Source organism: Buceros rhinoceros, unplaced genomic scaffold (genome assembly GCF_000710305.1).
Source record: "Buceros rhinoceros silvestris isolate BGI_N320 unplaced genomic scaffold, ASM71030v1 scaffold6850, whole genome shotgun sequence".
NCBI classification, from domain to species: domain Eukaryota; kingdom Metazoa; phylum Chordata; class Aves; order Bucerotiformes; family Bucerotidae; genus Buceros; species Buceros rhinoceros.
In genome coordinates, this window is record NW_010388925.1 from 33,954 (window position 1) to 48,539 (window position 14,586).

The 14,586-nt window shown below is 35.9% G+C and overlaps 1 protein-coding gene across 1 annotated transcript in view; it reads left to right on the plus strand.

Annotated features, from left to right (window-relative positions):
* The window catches only part of SEC24B (SEC24 family member B), a 41,061-nt gene extending 28,426 nt beyond the window's left edge, over positions 1-12,635 (plus strand). Inside the window, exons 15-23 of the mRNA XM_010132049.1 lie at positions 572-730; positions 1,142-1,315; positions 1,978-2,088; positions 3,230-3,405; positions 4,518-4,655; positions 7,639-7,743; positions 8,746-8,838; positions 10,497-10,600; positions 11,809-12,635. Of these exons, the coding sequence (XP_010130351.1) occupies positions 572-730; positions 1,142-1,315; positions 1,978-2,088; positions 3,230-3,405; positions 4,518-4,655; positions 7,639-7,743; positions 8,746-8,838; positions 10,497-10,600; positions 11,809-11,923 (1,175 nt within the window). The 3' untranslated portion in view covers positions 11,924-12,635. The remainder of the gene's footprint in view (positions 1-571; positions 731-1,141; positions 1,316-1,977; positions 2,089-3,229; positions 3,406-4,517; positions 4,656-7,638; positions 7,744-8,745; positions 8,839-10,496; positions 10,601-11,808) is intronic.
* The last annotated feature ends 1,951 nt before the right edge of the window (positions 12,636-14,586 follow it).

A 14,586-nucleotide genomic window follows, 5' to 3' on the forward strand; every position in this document is an offset into this window, starting at 1 on the left:
GTTCAGGAATTCTTGAATCCTGTAAAAATTTTCGCGCTTTTGTAAATGCAGCTAATGCTGCAAAGGAATTGACTTTGAAGTTGATAGAAGTAAAAAACAGGATTATTGGGTTGGTGGCATCAGACAATTTATTCTGGGATTTCAGTTTTAAATGAGAAGGTACACTCCCGCTCGAGAACAGGGAACAGCCAGATGGCAAGGAGTTAATGAAGTTTAATCATAAGGGGTAGAACAGAGTTCTCATCTTCCAGTATTAAACCAAGATTTGTCTCTGTGCACACACTTAATTTTGCCTCTACCCCATGAAATATTTCTGCATGTGCTCCGGTCTTAGCTGCCAAAGGTAGCATGTTTATTGAAGTAGATGTGTAATTAGATAATTGTGTATTGGGGTGACTCAGCACTGTCTTCACTGGCCTGAGTGTGGGGCCAGTTCTTGTGTTACAGATGTGGGTCATATCAAGAACAAGATGAACGCATATGTGACTTGCAGAAGGTTGGACATTATTTTTGTGTCCTTACTTCATGTCACAGTTTTACCTCTTAACCGTATCTCTTCCTCCTTTCACAGCTTGCATGTCCAAGTATTCTGCTGGATGCATCTATTACTATCCATCTTTCCATCGTAGCCATAATCCTGCTCAGGCTGAAAAGTTACAAAAAGACCTTAAAAGATACCTTACAAGGAAGATTGGTTTTGAAGCAGTCATGCGCATAAGATGTACAAAAGGTGTGTTTTAAATACTGATTCTCATGGAGAAGTTGGTGTATACGCATTAACTATCATTTTGAATGTGCGTAGTCTTTAGCAACATTAGATTTCGGGTTCCTTCTCTTTCACTGAAGATTCAGATAGTTGCCTTCTTTATGGATGTTATGTTAGCTTTTGTCATTTGGTTTTTTCGTTTTGTTTTTTAAGATGGCATCATCTCACTTGAACTAAGTTGATGTGTAGCAGCATTAATTTGGGGTGATCAGAACTGAACATGAACTCTACAGAATCATGCTAAAGTGTTGAATGATTCACATAACTGATTCTGCTGTTTTCTTAAATGTAGCTTGAGGGCTGTGGGTTTCAATTATTGATAGGAGTTTTTCATGCTGTGTTAACCTCACCGTGAATTATTTAATCTGCTTCTAGGTCTTTCAATACACACTTTTCATGGGAACTTTTTTGTACGATCTACTGATTTATTGTCCCTTGCCAATGTCAATCCTGATGCTGGATTTGCTGTACAAATGTCCATTGAGGAAAGTCTGACTGACACATCTTTGGTTTGTTTTCAAACAGCTCTTTTGTATACTTCCAGCAAAGGTAAATAAGTTGCAATGGATTAGCTACTGGGCTTTTTGTTTCTTTTACTAACCTAATGTTCGTATAGTTAGTTCCACAGCCTTCTGTTGCTCTCTGTACCCTAAGAGAATCTTGTCAAAGCTCCTGAGCCCACTTGGCAGTTAATCACATAATCTTTGTAAGCTCTATTTTGATGGGAAAACGTAATTTATCTCTATCTTATGTAGACTTGATTCAGCAAGATTCCCTTACTTAAAAGGAATACTGTTGTTATAAGCAGTAATATGTTTGGCACGTGCTTTGTTCAAAATCACAGACTCGTGATGGATTGGAGCAAGTTGCAAATACATTGAGTGGGCATTAAGAATGGCAGCTACGTTCTGTTATGGAAGATACACTGATTTCCATTCAAAATTTTGTGGTATTTCATTTGTAGGATCAAGGCACTTACTTGGACGTTATCAGCTAGTTTGTGTTACAAACTTGTGCTGATTGATAAGTTCAATCCTTTAGAGCATTGCAGAATTTGAACAGCTTAAGAGATGGCAATGGGAGATAGTGTTACTGCAGTTTCCTGACTGGTATTTTTACAACATGAGTGCATCTTAGATGAGAGGAGATATGCTGTAATGACTGAATCTGTCAAGAGATACTGCCTAATGATTTCTATTTGCTTTTATTAGGTGAGCGTCGAATTCGAGTGCACACACTTTGCTTGCCTGTAGTAAGTTCGCTGGCTGATGTATATGCAGGAGCAGATGTACAGGCAGTTGTATGCCTGTTAGCAAATATGGGTGAGTACAACCCAGGAAGACTGAAATATCTTTGTAAATTCTTTAGTTTGCCAGCTGTTGAGGTAGTGAATGAAGCCTGTAGGAAAAGGTTGGAGTGGAGCAAGCTGAAGCCTGAGAATACAAAAGATGGCAAAATTGAAGTTACACCAAAACTATTAACTGAAATATTCCTTAGTCTGAATATTTATTTGACTTTAATCATTTAAAAGGAGCCTTCTTACATTGTTCTCTAGAGTTTATTGAAGCACAAAGAATCATAACACACTTGGATCAAAACTCTCAATTTTCTGTCATCATCATCATGGTGGTTATCTCAAACTTTAGCAATCTAAGATTACTTAAACAGACCAATTCGGTTTAGTGAGTTGCTGGAGACTAAAAGGGAACTTCTGACAACAGTGTATCAGAGAGAGACATGAGTTTTCTATGCTTCTGTGCTCTCATTGCTGTGTTGAGGATTCTTACTTATCCCCTACTTGTGGGTCATAAGTACCTGTTTCATAGACTGGTCTCTGCCATTGAACTTACATGGCTTTGTGCAGCATCTTGGTGTATGCTGTGTTCTATATTAATAGTTAAATAAGCTAGAAGAAATAAATCTCTATCTCAAATGTGTATTCAGTCCAGCAGGTGGCTTCCTACAGACAAAGGGTTTGCAGCCCTTTCTCAGCAGAGAAGGGTGATGCTTCATTTACACCAATCTCAATTATGCCACTGAAATAATGGAAGAAATTTCTTGTGAGGAAAAAAAATTAAAACTAATTGCTGCAAATCTTATCTTGGAGGTAGGGCAGCAGGGAGTTTCATCAATAGCTGATTTATTTGTATGAGGTTTAAAACAGGATTTATATTTAGTCTCAAGTATCTACTGCAGCTTTAAACAATTATTTTTTTAGTTCTCCAAGAGTAGAGACTAGAGAGTGCAGATCAGTCACACCTTTCTTTTTAAGCATCATTAAAGTGAGTTTCTGTATGGGCAATTATCTTTCTTACTGCTTAAAGAAAGATAGGATCACATGTGTAGTGGTTTGTTTTTTTAATCTTAAATTTTATCACCCAAAAGTGCAACTAATATTTTCAAAATTTAAGGGAATGAGTGAAGCCAATTCTAGTAACTTCTTGTATCCTTCTAACCCGACAGCTGTGGATCGCTCAGTTTCATCTAGTCTTTCAGATGCAAGAGATGCCTTAGTTAATGCTGTGGTAGACTCCTTGGCAGCCTACATGTCAACTGCCTCAAATCTGCAGCAGTCCATGCTGATAGCACCAAATTCCCTCAAGCTGTTTCCACTGTATATTTTGGCCCTTCTCAAACAGGTATGTATGAACTAGAGGATTAATGTTTGATGTTTAATTCATTGTTCCGTTTGAGGAATTCTTCAGCTCCAGGTCAAGCAATGGCTTCACTTTTTTTTTTTTTTTAGGATATTTGTATTACCAAACATTGTACTTAAAAAGATAACTTACTGCAGGGTTTTGTTATCCATAAATCTCATAGCTTAAAGATTTTCATGTCTGATGGTTCTGTTTTCTTATCATGAATAAAAAGTTAGGTAAGAAATCCAATCATATCTTATTTAGTTTGGCTTACTAATTATTTCAGTCACTAATAACACTGATTAGGACTACTTTGGTACTTGCATAAATAATGCATTTAATGGTGAGAATAGGGCAGTCCACTTATCAAGAGAATCTGTGTGAAAGAGAGGAGTGGCTGAGAAAAGAAGTTGTTTTTTTGTAAATTACCTTTGTTAACAATAATAGAAAAGCCTGGGTCACAGAGAAACCAAAATGTTTGTGGCAGCCAAGGAGGACTAATGTCCTTAGCCTTGTTATAGCAGTAAATATGAACTTACTGAATCAGAATATGTTACTTACTCCATTGTGTTGCTTCTCACAGTGATCATTTACCTATTGTTTCTAAAGGAGACCTGAAAAAATCCAGTAGGAGAGTGAGTTACAAAATCAATATTATCCTATGAGAGCCTAGTTACTGCTATAAAACATGAAAGTATATTTCCCTTAGAAAGCTTTTCCTTAAGATTTAATTTGTACTAATATAAAATCAGAGTTAATTTTAGCCACCTTTTCTGAACTCTGCTAGGTTTGTATCTTCCCATGATATCTTACATTAGAGACTTCCACAGTCTAGTAACGTTTGTAAGGAATGAAAATGAGAAATGCTGATCCAGTCATAGACATTTTATGCAAAGTGTGGGGATTTTTTCTTACTCTCCTTCAATAAGAAGGGACAATGGATTAAGTTTTAAAGGTATTGTATTCAAGTTGAATTTGGTTTGGTTTCTAATGTATCTCAGTAAGATACGTTTCTTTACAAAAGCTTTGTCATCCTTGCTTGACACTTTCAAAAGTTTAGATGTGACATAGAACACAGGATTTGTCTGAGTAACGACACTGGTCTCTTACAGAAAGCGTTTAGAACAGGCACGAGTACACGCTTGGATGATCGTGTTTATGCCATGTGCCAGATGAAGAGCCAGCCTCTTGTTCATTTGATGAAAATGATACATCCCAACTTGTATAGAATAGACAAGTTAATTGATGAGGTAATGTATAAAGCCCGTTTTATTACATTTTCTAATTTTAACGGTCTGTTAAACCTGATGTTGTGCTTCAATAACTTATAGCTGTTATTTTAATGTAAACTGACCATTTTCCATAAATTACAAAGAAATCAAGAAAAACTTGTATTTTCAAGTTTTGAGATGCAAGTACAGTAGTGCGTTATGAGCAAAACTGTGGTTTTACTTCACGTCGTTTCAGTGACCGCAGTAATTCCATGTTTTTCACTTACACAAAGCAGAGAAGATTGTATGCGTTGGAAACATCCCCAGTTTTAGAACCATCTGGGAGAAATAGGTGGAGTATTCTAGGTTTTGTATACTGAAAGCAGATAAAGTTGTCTGCAATAACAAACTTCCAGTGGTTTCTCAGACTGTTGTGGATGAAACAGAATCGTACTTGTAGATGGTCGTGATCAGACTGAGGAATTACTTCATGTATGAAACCTTGGTTTATTAGTTTGCCTTTTACAGAGGTAGCCTAGGAAATGGATGCATTTTTTTAAAAATAAGCAGTAAGATGGGATTTTATTTAAGGTCAAAGTTAGTTGTAATTGCAAAAATAAGTGGTTTTTTTCTTTAAATAAGTTTTCATGAGCTTGTTAGTCACTAGCTTTGGAAAAGTGTATGTAGGAGTTTGATTTTTAAGTGTCATGCAAGACTGTATGGGAACTTGAGTAGTTCGTCAGGAGCTGGTATTGTTCAGCACAACCTGTGAGCTATTTATAGTCTCAGTGTCTTTTATAAACTCCCATATGTGAGTCTAAACTTGGTGTTCTTCAGTGGGATTGATCTTTTTATATACCAAGTTAGTTGTAATTGCAAAAATAAGTGGTTTTTTTCTTTAAATAAGTTTTCATGAGCTTGTTAGTCACTAGCTTTGGAAAAGTGTATGTAGGAGTTTGATTTTTAAGTGTCATGCAAGACTGTATGGGAACTTGAGTAGTTTGTCAGGAGCTGGTATTGTTCAGCACAACCTGTGAGCTATTTTTATAAACTCCCATATGTGAGTCTAAACTTGGTGTTCTTCAGTGGGATTGATCTTTTTATATACCACCACCAGCCCTCCCCACCAGTATTTGAGAAGCCAACTTCTTCCATCTGGCCTCGTTAAGGTTTTCTGCAGAACTTAGGCTGAACTCCTATATTCAGTGTGTGAGAGCTCTAAAGAACCAGCAGTGTTTTGGGGAGGTCTAGTTTTTGTTGGCAGATGGTTTCAGATCAGTTATTTCTAGTAGAACAATACAGAGCTGACCTACTGAAATTTATTGCCAAACCACATTTCACGTCATATAACAGAGTGCCAATCTGCTATTTAGTACTGCTTCAGTTTAAAGTATTTGGGATGGAGGGTGTTCTTACGTTTCTTGTTTCTTTAGAAAATTCTATTACATATATTACAGATTGTTTTAAAATGTTTTTGCTAGTTTTCTTTTCTCTTAACATTTGATTCTTGAGAGCATTGAGTAAACCTGGTACTTTCCCAAGTGGAATTCAGTAGCGTGATTTTCATCATTATGTATAAATCCCCAGAAGCTTCCACTCTATTGCACTATAATACATTTTTTTAAATAGTGATTTTTATTATTAATAATCTTTCATCATCTGGACATTTGTTTAGTCTCTGGGCTGTTTTTCCTGTACACTATTTGCAGAATGCTCCACAGTTTCTTAATAGATATTCAACCTATTTTTATATTGGAGAGGGGGGAGCAGCTTTAATCTGAAGATACTGGGGTTTTGGTTTATTTTTGGTTCTGTTTGGTTTTATTGCCTTGAAGAAAAGCGGGTGTTATTTTTAATAATGTCATTGCTAACAGCCAGACTGTTTTATCAGATCAGTGCTGCGAAGAGGGGGAAAATAAAACCGGTCTTAAGGCCGACACCAAATATGAGACACAAGCAAAATCAGGGGCACAAATAGTGATGGTTTATTTACAGAGCAACATTTACAAGTTCTTTTGGTGTTGCCGTTGATAAACGAACCGCAGGTTTAGCTATAGCTTATTTACCAGAGAGACAGCATAGGTCCGATACCAAAGAAGCTTACAACCTGTCTGTTGTAGCCCGGCTACGTGGTAAAGTAAGCCTGAACTTCCTGCACAAACAGTACGTTAAGACTAAGTAAAATCGTGATTATAACCACACAAATACACCCAGGGAGAATAGTGTCACTCAGCGTAAGCTGAGGTAGAGAATCTTACCCACAGGGCATCCCCAGTGAGGGGGTGGAGAGGGGAGCGATTTCGTCAATCCACCCATCAGTATGGTTCCGATTCTTCTCCTGTGCCAAATGAGGGTCAATATTGGGACCATATTTATACCTAGGTTTTTTACATTACATCATTGGTGTAGATGTGCATGTGGGGACGACTGTAGACAAGCTTATCGCTTCTGTTAATGGCACAAAGGCCGTCAACTTACACATGCGTGGGTGGAGGTAACAGCTCGTTTGTCCAGGGCAGAAGAATGGAAGAATGAGACCACCAGACTTCGGCCCAGCTCCACACGCATCCAGGACATTCAGATAACACCTAACACCAGATATGGATCTAGTGATAGTTGCAGTTCCGATTGTCACCTCTCCCAGCAATGAATTTTATGGACAAAGAGCTCGCAGGCATCCGGCTGCAGACATGTACATGTCTTAGTGACCTGGGCTTTGTGCTGGGACTGTCTTCTCTACAGTCAGTCATAGAGCTCTGTGGAGAAACCCATGTACCGCTTCAGGCAGGATGTTAAATCAAGGAACGTTCTGTTTTTTGAATGCAGTAAAATAGCGAACCCCTATAGGCAGTAGAATTTGGTGTATGCAATCATTTCAGGCTTAACATGGCATTTTGCTACATAAGAATCCTCAAAATTTTGCTACAGATTAACAGTGTGTTTTCCTGTTTTATTCTACCTGGTTAAGATAAAAAGGATTAATTTATATTCTAGTGTTATTGAGCATTGGTTTTTGTTACAGAGTACAATACATGTAAATGACAGAGTCGTTCCTCAGCCACCTCTTCAGAAGTTGTCTGCAGAGAAGTTGACAAGAGAAGGAGCTTTTCTTATGGATTGTGGTTCAGTAAGTTACTTGTTTCACACCTTTTTTTTTTTTTTTAAAAAAAAGTGCATGCTGTGTTATTAAAAGCAATCAACTCTCAACAATAACAGTGTAGTGAACCAGCATTCCAGGTCACCTGGCTGTAATCTGTGCTCCAGTGAAAGGCTTTCATGTTTTGATCAGAGGAGTATCTTCAAAGTTGCATATGAAGGCTTCAGAGGTTAATTTTTTTTCATGATAGACTGACCAGGATATACCATATACATCAAGTTTTGAGGTTTCTTTCTGGAAATAATGGATTTGCATTTTTAAAATTTCTCTTAATGGTTATTAAATTGTAGTACTACCATCTCTTTCACAAAGCACTTCTCAGGGATTTAGGAGCCTTCTCAGATAAAAGTAGTTCTATGATTTGTACCTTACATGATGCAAGAGTTGAAGGAATTGTGGGAAGTGAACAAAATCTGTAGATACATGTTAGGGTATTTGTAGAAATTACACTAAAACATACTTAATTGGATAAAGCATTACGCTACTCCAATAATGTGATGATCATTTTGCTACTCTGATGGCAGTCTAGAAAGTGCTCTAAACCCTGTACGAGTTCAGAGGCTCATGGGAATATCAAACTAGCTTCTGTCTCCAGATGTCTGAAATAACTAGAAAATGTTTTTACAACAGATGGTTTACTATGACTTGTTTAGATTGGGAAGTCAGTGTGCAGTAACTGACGCAGTGGTGTGACTTGATAAAGTTTTAGGTTTTTATTGTTAGGAGGTAACGTGGGAAGTTATGGCATTAACTGTTCCAGTGTTGATGTGTCCGGCATCTTCATTCTTTCAGTATGCTGCCAATGTATTAATATGTAAATGTGCAAATAATGAATATAGAGTAGATATATGAATTGCAATTGGAGCTCTCAAGTGATTCATTTGCATGAAATACTCCAATTACATCACCACTTGTCTCTTTCTCTAAAATGTATGCCAGGCCTTCACTAAAACTGATTCTGACATCTTACAGGTTTTTTACATTTGGATTGGGAAAAACTGTGATAACAACTTCATAAAAGATGTCCTTGGATACCCAAACTATGCATCAGTACCACAGAAAATGGTAGGAGGGCGGTGTTGTATAGTGCTTACATCTGCAGTATACATTTAATCTATTTTTTCCTTATTTTCAGTTTTTAATTATGTAACCGTGAATATCGGGGTTTTTTACTGGGTACTTTCTAACCTCTTGCCAGTTTCATAGGAGACAGATAAAAGTTGTTACATGCTTTCGCATAAAGAATGTAAACATATGCATGTTGGCTTTCATGGAATGCCAAAAAATTATTCTGTGACATTACTGCTTTTATTATTTTTATGGAGATACATGTGGGCTCACAAGAATATGATAGAATTTCATAGCATGAATGAGAAAATTATCTCTTTGTACATGTGAATTGTTAAGATTAGAGTTTTGTTGTTGATATAATGGTTTTCAGAAGTTTTGTGATCTCCAAACATGATGTAAGATACTAAGGCTATGGTATGACATGATAGGCCTGTAAGTAAAGTGTAACAGTTAAGTTTTGCGCTGCTTCTAAGGCTTGAGAGGGAGACTACAAAGAAACACTTTTAGCTATCAGAACATCAAAGACCCTTGGAAGTGTGTTTTGGTGGAGGTGTTTTTGTGTTGTAAACTGTAGCTATAGTTTTGTGCATGAAACAGCAGCAATTAAAGAGAAGACTGCTGTTCTGTGGGTAGTGATTCCAAAATGTCAGCAGGTGGTGGGTAAGGATGGATCCTTTTCAGATGCTATAGAAGTTCAGAATCGAATGGCTATACTCAGGTAATACCAAAGATGTGTTAGTCATTGTAGAGATGCATAGGAAGACATTCTTCTTCTTACAAAGCTTGCATAGTATGAAGGAGAAAAGTAAGTGACAAATGGTAATTCTAAGAATAGGTAAAGAGTGGTGAGCTTGAAGACTACGGGGCTGCTTGTTCAGAGTTCTGTATTTTGCTTGTATTAGCAATTTAAAACTGTCCCCTCTGATCAGTTGGTGGTATTAGTTGACTGAGTTTTCAGGAAGAACTTGGATGAAGGAAGGATGATAACTTTTTTCAGTGATTATATAGCATCTATTATAATGAAATTAAGAAGAAAAAAACATTAAAAAGTTATCTTTTGTTTTTAAATTATGTCCCTCATTCATTTACTACAAAGGTAGCAATGGAACTACTTTTAAATCTGTCATCAATTATTTTGTCATATTAATTGTCTTAAGTTATACTGGCCTAAGAGTTGGTGTATTTAGCTAGATGAATAGCTCAAGGTTTCTTAATTCTACTTTTTTCAGCTCATTCCCCAACCAAGTAGTCCAGTATAATCTTTGCATTGAAATTTCCTTACAATTAGAGTTCACATTTTCACATTCTGATCATCTTTTCAGAGATGCAAAATGCCACGTGTAAGAACTTGATTGAAAGTAAAGGCAAAAAAAAAAAACTGTGAAAGCTGCATGTTGAAAAGATGACTTTTTAGATGAGATTGCTTTCTAAATCTTTTGCGCTTGAAAGACAATTCAAGTTAAAGATGTACTGCTTCCTACAGATATTACTGAATTTTTATACTTAAGCTGAAGAAAAAATGTATAATGTAATAATCCATGGTTGGTAATTTCTTATAGAAGTTGTGGCTTGGGTTATGACTGTCAGTATCTATTTTTTAAAATAGTTTTGATAATAAAAGATGATGACTTCTTTCAATTATCTTCACCCAGACACAGCTTCCTGAGGTAGATGCACTTTCTTCAGAAAGGACACGATCTTTTATATCGTGGCTTAAAGACAGCAGACCTTTGAGTCCAGTTCTTCAAGTCATAAAGTAAGTATTCCTGTTAGATACTGAGTAATTATTGGCAACTTGTATTTACAATTTTTAATTTACACTGAGGAAAAGTGGGAATGTCTGGCCTAGAAGAAACTGAGTAACATCTGTAGTTGATAAGTGCTGTTATTTAAAACCCCTTAGCAACAAAGGTCATCTTTGGATCTAGTACAGATTCGGTTGCTAATAGTTTATTGGTAGTGATCAGTTGCGTATTTTTATATTGTTAAGAATGTACTAAAGGAATGGATGTCCTTACGATCAGTGGTGTTAACCAGCTTAATTTCTGGTATAGCTTTTATAATTTCAATAGATACATATAAAAAGTTCAAGTAAGGTTAATAATCTGTAGATCGTTTAATAATTGTATTACTTGTTACTGAGCTCCATACAGCAGTTGATTTATGACAGATGAGGCAAGTTCTGAGAACTTCTCAAGCTATGACCTGCTTAAAGAAGTTTAAATTCTGTAAATATTTATACTTGAGTTTACATTTCATTTGTCATCTCTAGAATACTCAGTTTGCTGAGCCTGGTGGGAGATGACATTTTAGAGAGTATGTCAGAATTTTTCACTCAGATTAGTACAGGACTGAAGCTTTTCAGCTGTTGACATTGTGGCTGCTGCTTGAATTGCGAGTAGTGCTGAGAGACCATGGTAAATAGCAGAGCTCTGCTGCACACTGTACTAGACCTCTACAGAGGACTGTGCCCCAGCAAATTTTTACTGGGGCTGTGATTTTGGATACTAGGTCTTTGACAACGTTTAATTTCTCAGTTTTGTTGCTTAATAAGAAAAACTGGGGAGGAGATTGAGATTATGTGTAACCAGAGATGTAAACATCCCATTTTTAAATCTCTATCAAAATTTAATTTAAGCCTTTGAGAATTCACTGCCATGAGCAAATTTGTTAACTTCTAGAAACAAAATCATTTTTGTTTCCTTTTTTGTGTTTCTACATGATATTTTAAATGCTTTCACCCATTTTCCCTCCATCTTACACTTCCTAAAAAGGTGCTGTTGATTACTTGTCTATTACAAACTTTAGAAATGAACCTAAACTTTGGATTATCGTACTATCTTTAGACTGAACATGGACTTCAAAGGAGAATAAGTAATTCATTAGAACTTATGCCTCTGCTTGAATTTACAGTGGATTTTTTGCTTAATGTTTGGACTAAAATATTTTCCTCTCTTCTTTCAGAGATGAGAACCCTTCCAAAACAGATTTTTTTCAGCATTTAATTGAGGATAGGACAGAAGCAGCTTTCTCATATTATGAATTCTTACTTAATATTCAGCAGCAGATTTGTAAGTGAACAAGGAATAAATGGAAGAAAAATCTTGACTTCAGATTGAATCATGGGCCAAGAGAAGCATATGGGAAGTTATGAAAGTGGATGCTTGTTCTTCACGATAGACAGTGACCAGCACAGGTTTGGAAGCTTCACAGCTAAAGAAGTATACATTTCCAAAAGAATTTTGCAGATTTACTTCAGTCTAAAAGTGCTAGGAGTGATGAAGCTGTTTCACTAGTAAACTTTTAATTGGTTTATACGTGTTTCCAGTTGTGCAGCGGTATGGTGCTCTGTTTATTGCAAGCTGGTGAATATATGTAGCTGTGTGGGATGGTATTTCTTAATGAAATGTACAAATAGGTAAAGCCTTTTTTCTTACATTTATTATAGTAGCCCTTCCCAATCCAAATTCTTAAGAGATGTCAAGGGACAGTGATGTATGTTGGTGGTTTATATGAATTTCTTTTTCAAAGGAATGATTCCTATTTACTAAAGACTTCAGCCAACTCCCTGTGAAAGTTGTAGAGTTTCAGTAAAGTATAACAATTGTAGAAATAAAATATATAATGTACATAAGCATTACTTTTGTAAAGAAAATGTAAAAAATGTAACTAAAAAAAAGACTTAGCTCAGTGTGCAGAATTGTTGAGTGCTCAAGGATGAATTGTTTTGTCCCAGGCTAGACAATGAAGTTGACTATTAAAACATGCTAAAAAAAGTATTCGTGTAGAAGGAACACAGCTGCTTCTTCCATTAATTTTAGATTAATTTATTCATGATTGGCTTACTAATTAAAAATATTTTGCTTTATCATGTGTTTTTTATATTTTTGCAAGTATAATCTTTTTGCATCTAAACTCTTTCTGAACCGAATATTGAAGAGAACACGTTTACCACTTTATTTCACAGACTTCTGGAAGGGAGGAGAAAACACTGCATAGTCTGAAATGAGCTATTGATACAAAGTTCCTAAAACCCTTCTTATGTATTATTCTAAAGAAGGTTTATCTGTTGTTAACCTTTTCAATTTTTGCAGTAAGCTACTACTGTAAGTCTTGGTCCAGGTTTCTGTAACTTGTGTTGTCTGCCATTTAGAGTAACCATGGGTAATCATTCACACTTGATGATTTTATTTCTGCTGTGATCTAAAGAAAAAAAAAAAGAGGGGGTGTAATACCAATGAAAGTAAAGGTTTAAAAATGTCAAAATTCAAAATGTAATCACACTGTTCCATCTCTCTGAAACCTTTTTCTTGCTAATGTTTTGGTAACTCAGTGGTTTGGGCCTTTTGATAGATTTATCCCAGATTTTTAAATTTGGTGGTTAAGTTGGGATGATTTTGGTTTGGGTTTTTTTCTTTAGATGCACATTAGAAATTACTAATGAAGAACAGTCACTCTTACTTAGTATTCTAAACTTTGGTTTAATGAAAGATGACTACAAGGAAATAATTAAGTACAAAAAAGCACATTATAATTAGTATGATTACCTTTTACTTTAAAGTAGCCTTGAAAATGCTAACATTTCATTTTAACTGCCATAGCCCCTGAATCCAAAGTCAAGAAAAAAAGTACTAGCTATGGTTTGCAAATGCTTTAAAAGCTACACTAATTAAATTCTGCAAGTAGTGTTATTCTGCATGTTAGCACAAAGTGATTGTTTGGAAAAGATACCTTATTTGTGTGTTGTCCATAACTAAGTGTATTTAAGTTATCCAAAGATTACTCAAGAGAAACTTTCCAATTAGTAAGTTAATTTATTGTGTAATAAATGTCTGAGGTGATGCTGAATGTTGTCCCTAAATCAGACCTCCAGGCTTTCAGTACTTGTTGGTAGATTAATTTGCATTAGGTGAAAGCTAAGTGCACCTGAAGAGTGGGCATCTTAAAAATCATGTGTAATTGCAAAGACAACAAGGGCATGTTACAGTTTTAAATGCCCCATGATGGATGCTTCTTCTGACTTGTGAGCTTGGTATTGAATATTTGGGAACATTCTATGCCATGATTAATTGCAACGTATTCTGTAAAATCATTACTTAAAGCTTTATTCTTCTATGGTTTTTGTATATAAAAAATATGAAAAGTACATCTTGAGAGCTATTTGTTCAGTAAAATTATTACACGGCACAGAGAATCTAGTTATTTTTTTACTAATTATAAAGCACATCTCCATTAAGGTTGCTCTTTGGTCTAAATTTTTAAAAGACAGTCTCATAGAAGTACCTTTATTTTGAAATATCTCTGTATCTAGGGTGTCAGTTGTAGTGTTTTGAACAACAGAATATCGGAAGGCATGACAAAGTATCCAAAAGACAGTTTTACTTACAATGGTTTGGATCACTCCACTGTACCAGAAGATACACACCAAAAGATTAATCCCTACCAAGGGGTGGTTGCACTGTGAAGCTCAACAAGTTTTTTTTTCTGCCGAGTAAGACTTTGGAGGAGAGATAGGAGGTACGCTTTCCTATCTGTTCAAGCAAAGTGCCGAACTCTCCAAAGAAGATCTCTGCCCATTTTAGGGACTGAACTTTTCCCAAAATGCCTCTCAACAGTGCATAGTATAAATCACGCCTATTTCATTGGAAAAGTTAAGATTTGCTGGGGAAGAGATCTGCCATCCCCAGCTAAGTCAGTCTTTGGGGGATCAGTTAAAATTCTCAGCACTTTTAAGTACTGACA